The 19,132-nt window shown below is 42.3% G+C and overlaps 1 protein-coding gene across 1 annotated transcript in view; it reads left to right on the forward strand.

Moving 5' to 3' along the window:
• The window catches only part of LOC119811635 (disintegrin and metalloproteinase domain-containing protein 18-like), a 52,552-nt gene that overhangs the window by 31,416 nt on the left and 2,004 nt on the right, over positions 1 to 19,132 (forward strand). Inside the window, 8 exon segments of the mRNA XM_042054927.1 lie at positions 2,573 to 2,653; positions 9,099 to 9,114; positions 9,117 to 9,140; positions 9,143 to 9,174; positions 9,177 to 9,212; positions 10,008 to 10,117; positions 10,226 to 10,383; positions 16,810 to 16,946. Coding sequence (XP_041910861.1) covers positions 2,573 to 2,653; positions 9,099 to 9,114; positions 9,117 to 9,140; positions 9,143 to 9,174; positions 9,177 to 9,212; positions 10,008 to 10,117; positions 10,226 to 10,383; positions 16,810 to 16,946 — 594 coding nt within the window.

Consider the following 19,132-nt stretch of genomic DNA (forward strand, 5'->3'; position numbering starts at 1 on the left):
GGCTTTGAAAACACATGAACAGCCCTTTGAGGTTAAAAGTAGTGATTATAAACACTTTAGCGCCCAACTGTGACCTTCAACCCTTTACTGGGAGAGTACAGAGCCAACTCAAAACTCCAAAATCAGAGGTTCCTGAACCCCAGAGATGCTTATTTGTGCTAAGATACCCAGTTCCTGGGTCTGGCTGTCTTGTGTGGCCAACTTCCTCATGAGCTCCATCTAATAGCTCACTTCTCACCATAGAATAAGAGAGAAATTTGGAATACCAGGTTAGGGAAGTGTGCTGCATGGTGGACCGGGCATGTCTCCCTTGTTTTAGAATATTTTGGCGTTGTGAGCTGCAGGCATGGAGAAGCCCCACCGTTTCTGAGCCTGAGACGCACGTAGCCCCTACTCAGATGACCAGGGAGGAATAGAACTCCACCCCCAAATAGAGGAGTCAGCCATTAACGAAGGTGTATCTTTCAGCTCAGACCCTTCCAGTAGGATTAGTAGCTCCAGATACCTTGATCAGAATTCCACACAGGACTACGAGATAGGAGCTCCAAGCACTGGGACCTAGCCCACCCCAGATAGTGTGCCCAGACTCCACGGCTGCCAGGGCAGCATGCCAGATTTTTCCTCATCATCTAAGTGGGAACAGACAAACTTCCAAGAGTGCCAAGCATGATTGCCTTGTGAATGCAGAATTTGCCAAATAAATTCCTAAAAGTGACACTTGTTAGTTTGTAGAAAGATAGCGTGGTGCTCCTAGTCAGGGACACAGGTGACTCTGCCTGGCTGGGCGGGGGTTAGCTTTTCAAGTCTATGGCCCAAACCTGTCTCTTTTTTCCTGCTAGGCTAAATTTGTTTCTAAGTAAATATTGTGTTGTTATTATTATAAAGACAAAAGCTTTAAATATCTTTTATTGGATTGTCCATTGTTAATTGGAAGAAATGTACCTGATTTTTTTTCAACTTGGTGTGTTATCCTGAAACGCTGAATTCATTGATGTATCGAGTTTTGTGGTGTGTGTGAGAGTGTGTGTGTATGTTTGCCTGTGTCATCTCTATGTAATCTGTAAGTCTGTGGTGTTTGCACAGGCATCTGTGTGTAGTTTGCCCTTATGTATATGTTTGCCTACCAATCTGTGTGCCTTCTGTCACTTCCTGTGTTTCCATGCTCATCTGTGTGTAGTGTGTTAGCCGCGAGTGTTATATACACACATCTGCGTGGAGCTTGGTCAGTCTGTGTGTGTTTGCACGTTCATCTGTGTATAATCAATCAGTCAGTGTGTGTTTTCACGGGCATCTGTAAGTAGTCTACCAATCTGTGTGTGCTTGCACTACCTCCATGTGCAGTCTGTAAGTCGGCGTGTGTTTGCAAAGGCAACAGTGTGCAAGCATGAGACTGTGTGTGCTGGTAGATAAATCTGGGGACAGTCCTGTCAGCCTGGGTGTGTTTGGTCTGATCATTACTTTACAGTCTGTCAGTCAATCTATGTGTATGTTTTCTTGGACATCTATGTGTAGTGTGTCAGCCTGTGTTTGCACAGCCATCTGTGTGTGATCTGTCAGCCTGTGTGTATTTTAAATAGATATCTTTGTGCAGTCTACAAGCCCGTGTGTGATTACATAGCATCTGTCCACAGTCAGTTCAGTCTGCGTTGTTGTTGGCATGGGCATCTCTGTAGAGTCTGTCTCTGTACATTGGAGATCCTACATATATGATCATGTCATCTACGAACAAACAAATTTTATTACTTCCTTTATGATTTGAATATCTTTTCTTTCTTTTTTAATATCTAAATTGCTCCAGCTAGAAAACTTAATATTACATTGAATATTGAATGTAAGGATCAAAGAAAGGCTAGTATATATAATTTATGATTTATAAATTTTGGTTACATGTTTTAATTTTGAAATGAATACAAAGATCTCATTTTTCACCCACATTTGATGTATTCATTTTGTGAATTACTTAATTACATCTTGTGTCAACAACTGAAAATAAGCTACAAGCCCAACAAAATAGAAAAGTTAAATGAGATCAAAATAATTAAATACCCTCAGATTACCGATTACCATTTTGATTGCTACTTTGACAGGACAAGGTTTTGATAATTGCCAAAAAAAAAAAAACAAAGTTAAACTATTTCTCTTACCTTATAATTCTGATATATGCCACCGCAAAAGAATCTAAACAACTATGAATTGTATTTGAGACATAAGAAAATTATTCGTCAGCCTTAATGGGGGGCAATTTCTACTTTTATCTAATAATCCATAACAAATATTGACAGTGTAGGAAATGCAATGAGGATTTCAGTCAGTTCAATCTGGAGGGATCCAGAATTCAAACCACACATAGTCCTGTCTAGCTCTGGTGGTAGGGAGGCTTCCTCCTGCTTTGAGATCACTGCTGCTGAGGGGCTATTTTAGAGAACTAGAACACTGGTATTGGAATCAAAGCAAAATGGATAAGCAGGCCTTGGACATCTTTTATGCAACAAATATGTACCTTTTGTGTTACAAATAGTGGTTTATTTTATGTGACATTTGTGACCGTGAAATATCCTATGTTTAATTTTAGTATTGCATAAACAGAACTTGCCAAGAAGTTGATCTAACAAGAAATGACTGTAATGCCACTAAGAAGTGCAAAGGGAATGGGGTAAGTGACTCCACCCATGCAGGCGACTGTGACGCGCAAGGTGACTGTGGGCGGGTTCCAATCGCCTGCTTTGGAGAACTGGGAGCTGCACCACTCTTAAACGACATGACTATGACCAGGAACCTGGAGGCAGGAATTTCAACAGAGCCATGGAGGAATGATGCTTACTGGCTTGCTCCACACGGCCTGTGTTGGGAGTGGTGTTGTCCCCAGTGAACTCGGCTTTCCACATCAACCATCAATTTTAAAAAAAAATGCGTTTACAGACTTGCCCACAGGCCTATTTTACAAAGGCATCTTTCTCAGTTGAGTGTCTCTCTTTCTGAATGAACTGTAGCTTGTATCAAGCTGACATAAAAACAGCCAGCACAGCCATCTTGAGGGTGTGCCTGGAATTCTGCCTAAGTTTTCATGTGGCACTTTCAGTGCCTTGGGTCTAGGGTAACTGCAGTTGGGCTAACATTTCTTAAGACACAGCTTCTGAATTCCTGAATCTCCCTGGATACAGTATTTTGTTGAAGACCATTTAGCATCTAATGAGATGATTGTGTGTTTTTTCCCGGCATGTTCTCTATGGTAGATACATTCATTTTTCATATATTGAAACCATTCCTGCATCTGGGATGAAAGCGACTGATCATGGTGGATGAGTTTTCTTATGTGTTCTTGGATTTGGTTTGCCAATATTTTATTGAGTATTTTTGCATCAATGTTCATGAGGAGATTGGTCTGTAATTCTCTTTCTTAATAATATCTTGTGTGGTTTGGGGTATTAGGGTAATTGTAGCTTCATAAAAGAATTTGAAATGTTCTTTTGTTTTATTGTGTGGAAAAATTTTGAGGAGTAGTGGTAATAGTCTTCTTTGAAAATCTTGTAGAATTCTGCCACTGAAACCACCTGGCCCTGGGCTGCTTTTTGGTTGGGAGACTTTTTGATGACTGTTTTCTATTTCTTTATCAGTTATAGGTCTACTTAATTGCTTATCTAGTCTTGATTTAATTTTGATAAGTGCTATTTATCCAGAAAAAATTTCATTTCCCTTTAAGTTTTCCCAATTTTTGTGGAGTACAGTTTTTGAAATATGACCTCATGATTCTCTGAAATTCCTCAGTGTTTCTTTGGTTATGTCCTCTTTCTTTTCCGATTTTGTCAATTGGGATATTCTCTCTCTTCTTTTTGGTCAGTTTTGATAAGTCTTTCTATTTTTTGATTTAACTAAGAACAAACTCTTTGTCTCATTGATTCTTTGTATTGTTCTCTTGTATTGATTTTAGCTCTTAATTTGATTATTCCTGTGTTTATTCCTTCTGGTTGAGCTTGCTTCTTTTTGTTCTAGAGATTCAGGTGTTCTGTTAATTGAATAGTATGGTATTTATCCAGCTTCTTTATGTAGGCATTAGTGCTATGAACTTTCTTCTTAACACTGCTTTTAATTGTGCCCCATAAATTTTGGTATGTTTGTGAGGTCATTTTCATGAATTTAGGAGGTCGTTAATTTCTTTCTTTATTTCTTCCTTGACCCATTGAGATTCAGGTACGCATGTTTAAATTCCATGTATTTGTGGGTTTTCTGAAATAGTGTTGCTGTTGAATTCTAATTTAAAGTCATGGTGATTGGAATAAGATACATGAAATTATTCCATTTTTTGTATCCATTGAGGTTTGCTTTGTTACGTAGTGTGTGCAATTTTTGAGAAAGTTCCATGAGGTGCTGAGAAGAAGGTTTATTCTTTTATGTTTGGATGGAATGTTCTATAGATGTCTGTTAAGTCCATTTGATTCATAACATCTGTTAGTTTCCTTATTTCTCTGTTAATTTTCTGACAGACCTATCCAGTGGTGAGAGTGAGGTCCAACAAAATATTTTTAAAGGAAAACTAACTTATGTGATCTAATGCTGAACTTCCTTTACTGTTCTTTGGGCTTATTTCTCTGTTTCTTTATCAGTGCCACATTTTCATGATTTCAATAGTTTATGGTTCATAAAACAATCATAAAAAGCTATTCAACTTTGCTCTTTGTCAACAGTGAAAAGCATTGCTTGTTCTAGACCTTTTTTCTTTAAATAAATAATTTAGCTTGACACCTCTCTCTGTTGTCTGTGCCCATGAAATAACTTGCCTGGGACTTGGATTAGGGTCGTGGTGAATCTATGGATCATTTTGGTAAGATCCAACATTCCAAAAGCATTTCCATTAGCACGTACTATCTCTCCACTTCTATACATTAAAATTTTTTTGAGACCTTTTATATTTTTGCATTATTCTGTCTAACCTTGACCTCTACATTCTGCATTTTGTTTGACTGTTGGGAACCTGAAGGTCTTATATATTATAAGGGATCCTACACATACATCAAGTTTATTTCATGAGATTCATGTCATCACTAGAGAAATCATATGTTTCTACTTCAGAAACAAAGGTTCTGTCATGAGAATTGTCTCCTTTTATGAGAGAGGTGGGATTTTGTAAATACCACTTTGTTTAAAGTCTCGATGGAAATATATATATATTTGAGAGCTGCATGTCTAGATGGAGATACCGATTTTCATTTCCCAATAAATGATGTGCTTGTTTCTATAGGATTATTATCTTTCTTCCCCTAAATCCTTGAAGTCTCCATCTTGCCAGTTTCTTTCAGTCCTTCTGGAAAGAGGGAACAGTGGCCTCCTCAGTGTACAGACCAGTGGCCTCCTCAGTGGACAGGACAGTGGCATCCTCAGTGGACAGACAGTGGCCTTCTCAGTGGACAGACAGTGGCCTACTCAGTGGACAGACAGTGGTATCCTCAGTGAACAGACAGTGGCCTCCTCAGTGGACAGACAGTGGCCTCCTCAGTGGACAGACAGTGGTTCCTCAGTGGACAGACAGTGGCTTCCTCAGTGGACAGATAGTGGCCTCCTCAGTGGACAGACAGTGGCTCCTCAGTGGACACTGCCTTCCTTCATATTATACTACTCAGAATCTTAGGGGATTGCTCTTCGATTCTTCTTTTGAGGGGGATTAGAAATGTTGGCAACTGCTGTCCATCTTTCCTGTGCGAAAGGTCAGCTAATGCATGGTCTGAAATGTTTTCCCCTCTGAGAAGGACGTGGAAACACCATGTAGAACACAAATGCTGAACATTAGTATGGATTTGCTCTAGCTGACTTTCTCAAGGTTACTAAGACACAGGAATAAAAAGTATGAACTAAGTCACACAGTGCTACCAATGATTGTATCAACCTAAATAGTTTTCAAGTAGTATTCCAACACTACCTTCCCAAACAGCGTGTTCACATGCTTACTGTTGATGCACCAGACAGTCAACAATAGAAATATACATCTATAAACTGAAAATCTACTTTGTAGTGTGTGTATAGGGGTATGAGAGATGACCCAGTGGGTGCTGTGTGATATATTTACTGGGGAGATATGAATAATGTCTACTGACCTCAAGCTTAGAGAAAGGATGACAGACTGAAGTCAGGGTATCACCAACAGTCCAACTCCATGAACCAATGTTTCATCAAGGAACTTATAGGAATACGACTGGCAGGTACTTAAAAGGACAGAAATGAACGAGGACAGCTACATCACCAAAGCCTACCCCAGTATGGGTCACAGCTTACAAAGCTGGGAACCTGGAGCCCACTGCACACAGTCTGTAGAAAACGCAGCAAGTTGAGAGTCCTTTCCAGGTGTTCCTCGGTTGGTCTGAATCTCTTCCAGAGTGCTGACTGTCTCTGCTCTGGAGGTTGACCAGACAGAAAATGTCTCTCAGTGTTACTTACTGCTTATATAACTATGTGGGAGGAGGGGATCTAGTGGATCTGTTCAACTTCAGTGACTTCCTGAAGCCCGGTGAGTTGTTTATTCCTGAGCTTGAGGAGCTTCCTTGCAGGGATAGAATGTTTCATCTCCTCTTGAGATCATCCGTTGCTTCCCCTCCTTTTTACACACCCCCATCTTAATAAGCTTCCCCCCAAGACGTGAAGGGTTTTTAAATCTCAGGGGAAAACCTCTACACAACAGTGGATAAGAGTTCTTTCTGTGCAAAGCATGAGGACCTGGGTCTGATTCCAGCACCCCCACAAAAAATGCAATCTACACAGTTCTAACCCCTGTGATGAAGGGTTCAGACACGAAGATCTCTTGAGATGACTGGGTAGCCAGCTAGCTGAAAAATTGGTGAATTCTGGATTCAGTGAGAGACCCTCTCTGAAGCGGATATGGCAGGGATGGTTTATTTTTATAGCAAGTCACTTGATGGCTTCCTCCAGCTGCAATATGAATGAGCATCTCTCTCTCTCTCTCTCTCTCTCTCTCTCTCTCTCTCACACACACACACACACACACACACACACACACTTTGTAGAATCCAAGACTATAATTCAAACTCACTTTATTGAACTCTCTTTTGAGATGTAGGAAAACTCAGGTTAACAGCTTTAATGGATTTTAAGAATAGTAACTTACCAGAAAACATGTAAATGTGAACGTAATTTTGCAGTGTACTTATATAAGTATGGGCGACTGAGTGAAAATTTAAAATATTGCTAATCCGTACATTTATACTTACAAGTGTATAATGCCTTCAAGAAATATAGGTGTTATAGTTTGACAAAAAATGTAGGAATAGATGTTGTTAGCTGTTAGCCTAGCTTTTATGACAACTTGCACAAGCTAGAGCATCTGAGAGGCAGAACTTCAGATGACAAAATGCTCCCATAAGATTGGACTGTATGTAAGGCCTGCCAGGTAATTTTTTAATAAGATTGATGTGGGAGGACACCCCAACCTGGTGGTGCTGGGATGTATAAGAAAGCAGGCTGAGCAAGCCAGGACGAGCAAGCCAGCAAGCAACACTCCTTCCTGACTTCTACACTAGACTAGGGACCTGTCTCTAGGTCCCTGCCCCCATTAGATTCCCATGGCTGGCTTCTCACAGGGAACTGTGACTCAGGATATGTAAGCCAAGTAGACCCTTCCCTCTCCAAGTCGCCTTTGGTCATGGTGTTTCATCACAGTGATTAGTGACCCTTAGACAATAGCTTTAGATATGTGTGGTTATAAATGCATATGCAAATGCACACAAACCTCTCGATATTTGTGGGGGAGGATAAGACCTCACTACGTAGCTCAGGCCGTCCTAAGGCTGTACTCAGTCTTCCTGCTTCAGCCTCCTGAGCATTGCAATCACAGCTATGTGCCACATCCAGCTCAGCTGTCTAGCAATAGGCCCAGGGCTTATTATTAGTTTATAAGGATCCACAATTCATATATTCATTGCTTCATCACTTTAGCTTCACCAAAATACATACTTGCTTAATTTTAAAATTGAAATATTGAGACAGTAAAATAAAGAGGATCAATACCAAACTTAAACTACCGAACTTAAGTAGCAATACAAGCTTGGCACACATTTGATGGTAAGGCTTCACTATTGCAGTCTAGTTAGCCCTGGGCTCATTCTTGGGCCCACTCTTATTTGAGAGCAGGGGTTACAAGGGTATGCCACACCATCTTATTGTTCATGGTTCACATTCTCTTTGACTTCTGTTTTATTTTGGAAAAAAAAAAAACACCATAATGGCATACAAAGGCAATACAAATTGTTAGTCAGGTTGTTGAAAGGGGGCCTGGGATGGGGAAATTAAAGGGTCCATGTCAATTCATAGTGACAGTGAATGTTTCCGAATTAAAGAAATATGGCAGTATCTGCGAGAGCGGAGAGGAGGCTCCACAGTTACCAAATGCTGGGCTTGCTCTTCCAGAGGACCTGAGTCCAGTTCTCAACACCCACAACAGGTGGTTTACAGCGTTCTGTAACCCCAGCTCTAGGGGATCCAACAGCCTCTTCTGACCTCTACAAGCTACACACACACACACCACACACACACACCACACACACACCACACACACATCGTTAAAATGAAAAATTTTAAGAAGCTCCTGTAATGAGCAGGTTTTCGGGAAGGCCTTTAGTGCTAACTGTCCCCTCCTTGTCGTCCCACATTTAGCCTGCTCTCCTACCCCTTCCTAACTTCGTCCTCCTACTATTCTTCCTATGCTTTTTCCTTTCCCCCTCTATAAACACTGTATTATATTTCCATTTCCTTATGAGATTCTCTCCTCTCCTGGTCCCTACCTTTAGACGGAACATCCATGGCTATTTGGATCACAGCACACACATCTAAGAAAAAACATTGAGAAGTCAAGCTGGTACCCAGCTAGAACATCCCCCTAGTGGACTACCATTCATGTTGCTAGAAGGTCCTCTGAATGCTGGAGGAGAAAAGTAAATCACCAGTATTGCCAGATACAAAACCTGTGACCTACAACAATGGCCTGGCTTGCATGAGATGCTATAAAAACCTCTTAAGTATTCTACATATTTTCAGTCACATACATCAGATTACCTTCTAAGATGATTCAAAATGGACTACTGTTTTTTCTGTTTTAGATATGTAATAACTTTGGTAATGCCAATGCTTTCCTGACTACAGGCTCCAGACTGTAAATTACAGATTGGGTCACCAGGGGCGGCAGCATCGACGATGGAACATTCTCAGATCAGGTCAGTACAAACAAACCTCCAAGACAACTAGTCTGTTGTTTTCTGTGGTATTAATTGAGCAGAAAGACATCTTCGTCAAATCTTTCCCAGCCCAGTTAAAGGTAAATTAGCTGGGTGCCATATTTGTAATGAGTTTCCTCTGAACAACTCTAACCAACTTAGTGATATAAACTAAAATAGAATTGCACACCTTAAGTTTCAGAAATGTCATTAAGTAAAATTTAAAAAGTCATATATAGAATAATGAAAACTATATGTAAGGTTTATATTTCATATTATTAAAACAGAAAATTATTGAAAAGCAACCCTGGAATACACTGTTCATTCTGACTGAGACTTAGAAAAACGTACAGCAAAATGTAAGTGTATTCCCTACCAGGACATAATGGTAAGTCACGTGCTCATATTTTCCCTTGTTCCTATGGTGAGTGAAAGCCAGGTCACAAGCCATTTGCTGGTACAATCATTTGTTCCTTCATATATCCTCTCCACATGTCATCAGGTATTTGGAGAAGGAATAATACGGAGATCAGAAAGTCTACATAATCAATAACATGGAAGCTTAATAATGAAAAGGTGTTGCCTGACAAGCAATGGCGTTAGCTATGTTGGCCCTGATAGTAGATATATACGTGGACAATGAGTAAATTACCACATATCAAGTATTTGAAAATAGCAATGACGAAAACATGGTTGTGAATTACGCCTGGCACCTGAAACAAGAGGTTAAGGACGCTGGACACATTGCTTTGAGAGTCAAGGGTTTAAAGAGAGCACGAACACAATCTGCTTCAGTTTGTACAGCGCAGAGCAGTACACGGCTATAACAACACGCAGGCATCTGGAGCAGGAGGAGTGCCCGAGTCTGAGGCTAGCCTGGGCCTAAAGGGGAAGACCCCATCTGTGTATGTAGGACTCTATTGCTGTGATAAAACACCATGACTCACAGCAACTTGGGGAAGAAAGGATTTATTTCACCCTTGTAGTTCTCAGACCACACTCTGTCCCTGAAGGAAGTCTGGACAGGAACTCAATCAGGGCAAGAACCTGGAGGCAGGAGCTGATACGGAAGGCCATGGGGGTTGCTATTTGCTGGCTTGCTCTCCTGGCTTGCTTCAGTTCCTTTCCAATAAACCCCAGGACTACCACCTGCCTGGAGTTGCACCCACCGGTGGGCTAGGCCCGCCACATCAGGTCACTGATTAACAAAATGCCTGCAGACTCATTCGGAGTCCTTTGCTCAGCTGAGAGTTCTCTTTCAAAACAACTCTCACTTGAGCCAAGCTGCGAGGAAACTAGCCAGACGCTATCTCAAAAGAAAAGAAATTGAATAGCAAGCTGTTTGGCTCTGTGGACTTCATGCGAAGGCATTTTTTTTAAATAATGCTGCTTATAATTCATAAGGACATGACGAAGCCTTCATAATCCATACTTCATACTCATGTTAGGTGACCGCGGGCAATTAGTGCGGAAAGGACACTGTGTAACTTCGGGGGAGCCGTGGCATTTTAGAAACACAATGTCTGAGACAAGCGCCCATGCTAAAACATAAACAACCAAAAAAAGGAGTGGTTGGAAGTCAGCCATGGGGTCCTGCCTGAGATCCCAGCACTTGAGAGGACTGGAACAGGAAGATTGCTCCAAGTCTGAGGCCAACCTGGGTTCAGTGTGAAATCTGGTCTGTAAACAAAGGCCAGAAAACAAACAGAAAATTAGATTCTGTTTCTAGTCAGGACAGGAATAATAATCCGAGAAACGGCGATGAACTATTTGTCAAAAGAGTATAGACCATGGGTAACTGGAGGACGATGTAGGCCTAATGGGAACTACGAGAGGAGTATAGGCTTAAGGGTAATTGAGACAGTTTCGACATCCTGTCAGTGTGATGGAAAGAACAGAGGAAAGGAAGGCAAACAGGAGGAAGAACGGCTGGAATCGTTAAATGACGTGTCAACCAAAGAGACCCAGTCTCTAGTCAAGAGACGTATTTGGAATAGCGAGTATGAGCGACAGATTCCTCCCTTGACAGAGGCTCCCTTCAGCCAGTTCTGTCAGCACTGTAGTCCAATCAGGAAGGAGCAGTAGAGAAAACCTTAGGTTTATGGCTACGCGACTAATGAAGGGAGAGAGGACAAGGAGAAGGACTCTTGTTTGGCCTTCTGTCCACTGCACTGCAAACTATGTCACCAGGAGAACACAGAAGAAAAAGAAGGAAACTCTGTGGTACTGAAATGAAAGGATTTGCTGTTGAAATTCTCAGAACTGAATTTTTTTTATTTCATATTTTTCATTGGTTCCTTGAAGATTTGAATAATTTATATTGTGATCATACTTACCGCCCTCCCTTGGTTCTTTCTGGATCCACGCTCCCTTTCCTAATTTACCCAACCTCGGGTCCTCTCTCTTTTTTTGCAACCCATGAAGTACGGTTCTTGGATGTGTGCCCTTCCACTAGAATATGGTCTATGTACCGGGGGAGGGCTTATGTGACGAAAGAAGCTCAACTCCCCCTCTCCCTGCACCTATCAACTGACAGCCGCTGCTCTGTCACGGGTGGGACTTTGCACCCCTCCACGTCATGTGTTTGTCTGGCTGAGGGTTGCACAGGTCTGGGGCATTCAGTCAAAGCCTCTTGAGTTGCCCCTTTGTCCTGCTGTGTCAGGAAAGCGACAGTCTCTCCTAGTCATCCCCCACCTCGGGTCTGCCAATCATTCTGCCCACTCGTCTGCCTGGTCGGGGAGGGGTGTTGGTATGGCTGTCTCATTTATGGCTGGGCATTCTGCCAGTCTTATAATTTGCATCTTGACCATGCGTGGGTCTCTGTTAACTTTCACCTACTGCAAAAAGAAGCTTCTCCGATGAGGATGGGAGGATGTGCCAAATCTATGGGAATGATGATTCCGGGTCAGTTTAATATTATCTACCACTTAGCAGAATTATAAAATATATTTAATAAAACAAAATATTTAAGATTTTTCTCAGTTTTTAGTTCCTCGAAGATTTCAAACAAAGCACTTTGGCCGTATGCACTACCCTCCCTCAGCTCTCTGTAGATCCTCCACTGCCTTCCCTACCCAACCAATTTTGGGTCCTCCCTTTTTTTAAAATCCCAATAGTTGGTGGGTTTTTCTCTAGGGCCTATGGCATTCCAGCACAGTTCCCTGTCAGGCCAGGTCACTGTTGTAGCTCTCATGGTTCACAGCTGGGGAAGACTTCTTTCCCTCCTGTCGTCTACACAGCACCTGCCAGCACTGTGTAAGCCACCCCAGTAGACACCAAACCTCCAGGAAGTGACCAGGACTGCTATTTTATGTCCTATGATTGAAGCGTGTGGTTGTCTTCAGCAGGAGGGTCTCACTGTCTCATTCTAGGGGTAGCCAAGCGTATTGGCCTGTAGTGTTGCTGGAACTATGAGGACATCATGGGCCCAATCCTCCCAAAGAGGTAACCCTTTCCAGATACTGGCCACTTGCTGGGCCCTGGTGTCTAGGAGAGGTTTCATCACCTCGTTAGTGCATAAGTCCATTGCAGTTTTGTTCTGTGTGTATGTATATGTTTTAGGAAGCTGCTACAGTGTAAATTTCCATATGGCTTTTAAAAAATGTCCTTAGTCTTATTGTTCCTCCCTGTATTCCCCCACCCTGCCCTCCCATTCTGGTTGTTTTACTCCCCCTTCCCCCTTTTGCCCCCTTTTCCTCTCCCCCTCCTTTAAATGACTCCCCTCCATGTTCCTTTATTAATTTTATGACCTCTGTGGCTATTCCAAATAAAGCACACATATCTAAAGACTCAAAGCCAATACCCAGAAATGGGAGGAAAACTGTAATGTTTGTCTTTCTGGGTCCGGGTTGTCTCACTCAGAATGCTTCTGGGCCAGTCCTGTCCACTTGCCTGTGGACTTTCATCTTTCTTAACTTCTGGATAATCTTCCATTGTGTAAATCCCCTACATTTTTATTATTCATTGCACCAGCTAGTGGGCATTTGGGCTGTGTCCATTTCCTAGCTATTATGTATAAAATAATACTGAACATGGGCGATCAGGTACCTCGTAACAGGATTCAGGGTCCATTGGGTAGATGCCCAAGATGGCAGAGCTGTTTGAGAAGCCTCCACACTGGTTCCCACCGTGGGCTGCCACAACTTTGCCCTCACACCGGTAGAGAACAGCTGTTTCCCCTACATCCACATCGGCATCTGTCATCATCTGTTTGGGGATTTTGCTTTTGTTTTCTTGCCATTTGACTGGGATAATATGAGTTTTAATTTACATTTCCCCAACAGCTAAGGATGTCAGACATTTAGAAAAAAATGTTTCTCAGCCATTTGTTTCTTCTTTGAGAACTCTGTTTGGTTCCACACACCAGTTTTTAATTTGGTTGTTGTTGCTTTCTCTTGACGTTCAGGTGTTTTGGGAGTTTGTTTGCTTTTTTTGGTTGGTTTTTTTTTTTTTTTTTTTGGTCTTCTATATATCCTAGGCACTAACCCTCTATTTGACACGTGTCTAATAAAGATTGTCCCATTCTGTAGCCCCTTGCGGTACATTGGCTTCTTAGTTTAGTAAGGCCCCACCTGTCAAACTGTTGGTCTTAACGTTTATACCCTTGGGTTCCCCGCTCAGGAAATCCTTTCTTGTGCCACTGAGTCAAACCCTATTCCTGTTTTCTCTACTATCAGATCCATGGTATAAGTCTCATGTTGAAGTTTTTGATCCATTCGGAGTTTAGTTTTCTTGCAGAGTGAGAGGATAAGGATCTAGCTTCATTCTTGTACCTGGAGTTGCCAATTTGACTAGCACCATTTATGAAGATTTTATCTTTTACCCAACGTGTATTTCTGGTCTCTTTGTAAAAACTCAGGTGCCTGTTACAGTTCAGGCTTGTATGTAGGTTTTCAGTTCTTTCCATGGATCAATGTTTTTGCCAATACTATGCTGACTTTTATAATCTAGGATGGTTATATGATCAGCAGATTGTTTTATTGTTTAGGATTATTTTGGCTCTACTGGTCTTTTGTGTTTCCATATGAGATTTAATTTTTTTCATTTTTTCAAGTTCTATGAAGGAATTGCATTGGGATTTTGGTATGGATCACACTGACTATAGATTTTCACAGTTATTAACCCTACCAATTCACAAGCATAGGTGATCTATTCTTTCAGGGTTTTTTTTTTTTTTCAGTGGTCTTAAATCTTTCATTGTCTAAATCTCTCCCTGCCTTGGTTGGATTTATTCCAAGATACTCAGCGCATGCACACAGATGTGCGTGAAGGTGGAAGGAAAGAGGGGCTTTGTGTGTCTAAAGCGTTAGTACTGCATGGGAAGATGGAGTTTTATAAGAATTGTGCATCTAAGGAGAGGAACTTATGTGGCAAGGCAGTGGACCAAAAGTTGTATAACAAAATTTTCTTGCATTTTCACTTAAACTTTGTTAACATAGCGACCTTTTAAAATATTTGAATTGAAAATGACTATTAAGTTATAGATAAACTAAGAGTTTTGAGTCAGGTCGAGCAGACCTGATTCTTCCGGCATTTGTGGCTTAGTGGGGAAGCCCTCACCGTCCTTCCTTGCCATACTCCTTTTGAAATACCCAGCATGTGGTCATCTGCAGATCTCTTCTGTGGACACGGTGATCTTGTCCCCCATTCTAGACGAACTTAGAGCCCTCTCACATCAGAGAGAGGTCGTTCAATGGCATCTTTTGAATATTGATGTAAACCAATGAACCACACGAACCCAACATCCCTCCAAACAGTAGGGAGCACCAGAATATTAAATAACTATGCAGAAAAAGACATATGGAAAACGTGTCATGTAGTTTTGAGTGTTCTCTTATCCCCCCCCCCCCCCCCCGAGAGAGCTGCTTGCAGTTGACGAAGTATTTAAGCGTATTATGCATACATGAGATTAAAGTGGAAAAAAAAGGATTCTAAGCTTTGGATCAACCTGTCCTTTTCTGGGTTCCTTTCCAGACATAATTTTGACGGCAAAGCGCTTCTAGCAAGCATCAGGACAGTGGCTGATTCCTGGGTTTCTTCATCTTTTTCTGCACTTTTGTCCTAAGTCTCATCATTGGGATCATGAAGAAGAAATGAAAGGAAAATCCTGCCTCCGAGGAGAATGCCAAAAATGAGGGGTAAATACAGTCCATAGTATTAGCCTATTGGGTTAAATGGAACTGCATTTCGATGGTTTATTGACTCCTAAATACGAACTATTTTTTTTTTTGCCCCCTAGAAGTTGAATTCTTTTAACTTTCTTTCTCAGTACTTAGTTCCCTGGATCTTTTTCTAGTGTGTTCCACATGCACTGGGAACTTAATTTCTGAAATGCCAGTTTAGAACACTCCTCCTCTCTCCTCGAGGAAGAGAGGACAATGACAATTTGCAGTCAGAGTGAAGAGAGGCGCTGGTAAGTCCATGGAGGGCTGCTCCACTCTGAGTATGGCTCCCTGGCTCCAAGATGGATGAAGGTTTCAGGCTGTTTGATGTAAATGTGTGGGGGAGAGGGGAGTATGGGTCAATGGTTAGGGGCACATACTGTCTTGGCAGAGGAGCCAGGTTTGGATTCCAGCATGCATGAGTGTGGCTCACAACTGCCGTTGTACTCTTCTAGCTCCAGGGACTTAATGCTTCTGGTCTCTGTGGACACCTGCACTCAAGCACCACATAGCTAAACACACTGCACACGCACCACACACACATGCACCTGCACTTAAAAATAATATAAATAATCCTTTTAAAAGCGTAGGACGGGGGAACGGGCCTTTCCAGATGAGTTCAGAGTCCAGTTTGAGTTTAGGCTGCCTGTCCTGAGAATCTGCCCTATCATTTACCGTTGGGACAGGGATGAAGTTAGTGATGACGTGGATATAGGTGGGGTCTGGAGAAAACCAAGCTCAAGGACTCAGTGACTTAGATCCCTAACTCATGATTGGCCAAGCTGCAGCTTCTCTTGAAAAGCCTTGTGGCCTGTGTAAACCAACCGAGGCGTGTGCTGCCTGCCACAGAAGCAAGTCTGCCGCACCTGCCTTGTGTGGAGCTGATCTCAGAGAGGTTACACGTTTGGGCTCAGCTGGTGAACTGCATGTTAGTGCCTCCTGAAGGCTTTGCTGTCTGGCAAATTGCCAGCCTTTCCAGATGATGGCACCACACAAATCAACCCCGGAAAAAAAAAAAAACCTGGTCTCCGGAAGGGAGCTGCAGATCTGAAACCACGGGCTGTCAGTAGTGACGTTGGTTGATATCACTGGCTGCCAGGGCAGGGGTAGGGGGTGGGGTCTCCCGTCCTAGAAGGATGGGTTCATTGGTGTGGCATGGACAAAGGATAATTAACACTCTATTTGCTGAAGGAATTCTTTAACATCAGGCTGAATTCCCTGTATAGCTCGGGGGAGTTCAAGAATGATTGTACATTAAGGAAAGATTTTTTCAGGTCAGTATGTGCCAGAGAAGCAGAATGAATGCAACTGATATCCACTGATTTTTATGGCTGGAGGGACCAGAGGGTGGGAGGGGAGAGTACAGAATTGACCCCTCCTTTTGAGAGTAATATACAGAAAAATAACTAAGACAATTCCCAAGCTGTCCCACACAGGCTTACATCATGCTGCCCATGAGCCTATTGTAACAGATGCCCGCAAGATGCAGGCTCTTAAAGTCTGGCACACAAAGAGCAGGAGGCCTCCGGTGGTACCGCTGTCTGTCAGTATCGCTGGAAGTCAGGTGCCCCTTGTGAGTTTAGGCTGTTGACCAATTTAGTGAAAAAGTGTTTGGGGTCATAAAATGTGCTCCCTTGAGGTTGCTTCTCCAAAAAGCCACCAGTGGGGTCAGTTATGACTTTTTTCACATGTCCCTGGAACCCTGCCTCACACACACTATAAACTGCTTATGGTGCTGGGGTTGGATGTGTTTACCTGCAGAACCCTATGAAGCTGCCACACATCACAGAGACTACACAACATGCACTTCCAGGAGGTTCAGCCACCTATTAGTCCCTTGAGATTGGAAGACGCGGTGTACCTCCTATCTTCACAGTGAAATTATTCTTCATACATCTTGTGTGATCAACTTTACTTAAAATGCTCTATTACAATTTTTGGAATGACCACAAGATGTCACTATACATTCATTGTAACAAAAGGATCCAACCACGGTTACGGCTCATCCTGGCAGAGTTGGCCCACCAGTCCTTGATAGATCTGAATTCAAAATTTTGCCAAATGCATGCCTAGACATTTGCCAAAGCTTCTCTTACTATATTTTGGGTTTCTAATTAAGGCTAATGTGTTCTATATTCATTTTTTCTATAGAGATATTGCATATATGCATTCAAGCATTGGTGGTGTAATTTTGCTACTGTTATGAATTGTAATGTGAATATCTAGGACACAGGATGGCTGATATTCAATCCTGTGTCAGGGTCGTTCGACCCCCCGAAGTGGTTTCCACCCACAGGTTGAGAATCACAAGTGGGCTCTATATTAATACACACAAGAGAAGTCTAATCCTCCACTTAGTTTCCCTAAGCCAGGACTTTCCCTCTAGGAATTAAAGGTTTGTTTAAGCCGAGCTGACCAGGAGGCACATACCTGTAACCCCAGGGTTTGGACGGGACAAAAGCAAGACGATGGAGCTTCATAAAATCCACCAGTCTTTAAACAAACGAAAGGAAGACAAAAGAAAAAGTTCAAACTTAGAAAAGAAATTGTGCCCTGTTTTAGAGTTGTTTCATGGCTGTAATCTGTTTGTCCAAAATGTGGATTATAAATACTAAATAAGCACCCATGCCGTCTCCCTTTCACACTTCTCAGACAGATCCCTAACGATTGAAGCATGTCTGCCGTGGGTCGATTTTTCCATGTGTGTGTATTTGAAAGTAACTTTAGGTGGAAACCCAGAAGCAGGTCTGGTTCCTGACCCAGTTGTGAATTTCTCTTTTCTTCTTCATTACAGCAAGTTATTCATTACATCAGAAAGCTGCCAAGGAGTTTTAGCAGTGGACAGTCCAAAGGAGAAAATGTGTGTTCTAATCCCTCTGTTACCTCCCGGATACAGTTTACACCTCAGGCTTTTGTAAAATAAAATGGATACATGCACAAGCGGAGGCTTCCTGTGTCTCTCCCGAGTCTGTGGGTGACAGGTGACAACGGCGGGTCAAAGGTGGCTAGTGACAGATCCTGGGAGGGCTGTCCAAAGTCCTCATCCTGGAAACTTCTGGCTCACAGACCCGGGGCCTGGACAGAATAACAAATTTAAGGAAGACAGCGTGGGGAAAGGTTCAAGAATGAAAACCAATTAGTTTGTACTCTGAAAAGACAGAAAAGGCATGGATGAGTCCAAGATGTGGGGCTTGATCATGGATCTGATGAACCTTTCGTGGGATTTGCTTGAATAAGAGAACAGACGGAAGCCACCAGAGCAGCTAGTGAAGGGAAATTGCAGGGGACTCCAGCGACTCCGCAGCAGACAGGGTGGGGGGACAAATGGTGCTGGTTATGTGCATTACAGGCAACATGGGATCTCACATGCAATAGAAACTACCACCCAACCACAGTCCCACAACCAATTCAGAACAAGTTACTTCAGTAGCCCTCCACTCAATACAGAAATACAATCAATTAAAAACATTTCCAGAAAGAGATCGCTGTAGACCCAGACAGTATCAAAGACGAATTCTAACCAACCCTGAAGAAGAAGTTAAGAGTAATTCTGCAAAAATCTTCCAGTAAACTAAGATCATTATACCTGCCCTCATGTATAATTAACAGCATCACATGGTAAACCAAAAATGCTCTGCTGAAGCTTCTGAAACGAGAAAATAATTTCCAGGACCCATGAACAGCAAATCCAGCCTGTCATACCTAGAATAGCCCTGGCTTTATTCCACTCTAAGAACAGGGCAATTGAACTTCAGTATA

This window comes from Arvicola amphibius, chromosome 4 (assembly GCF_903992535.2).
Source record: "Arvicola amphibius chromosome 4, mArvAmp1.2, whole genome shotgun sequence".
NCBI lineage: Eukaryota > Metazoa > Chordata > Mammalia > Rodentia > Cricetidae > Arvicola > Arvicola amphibius.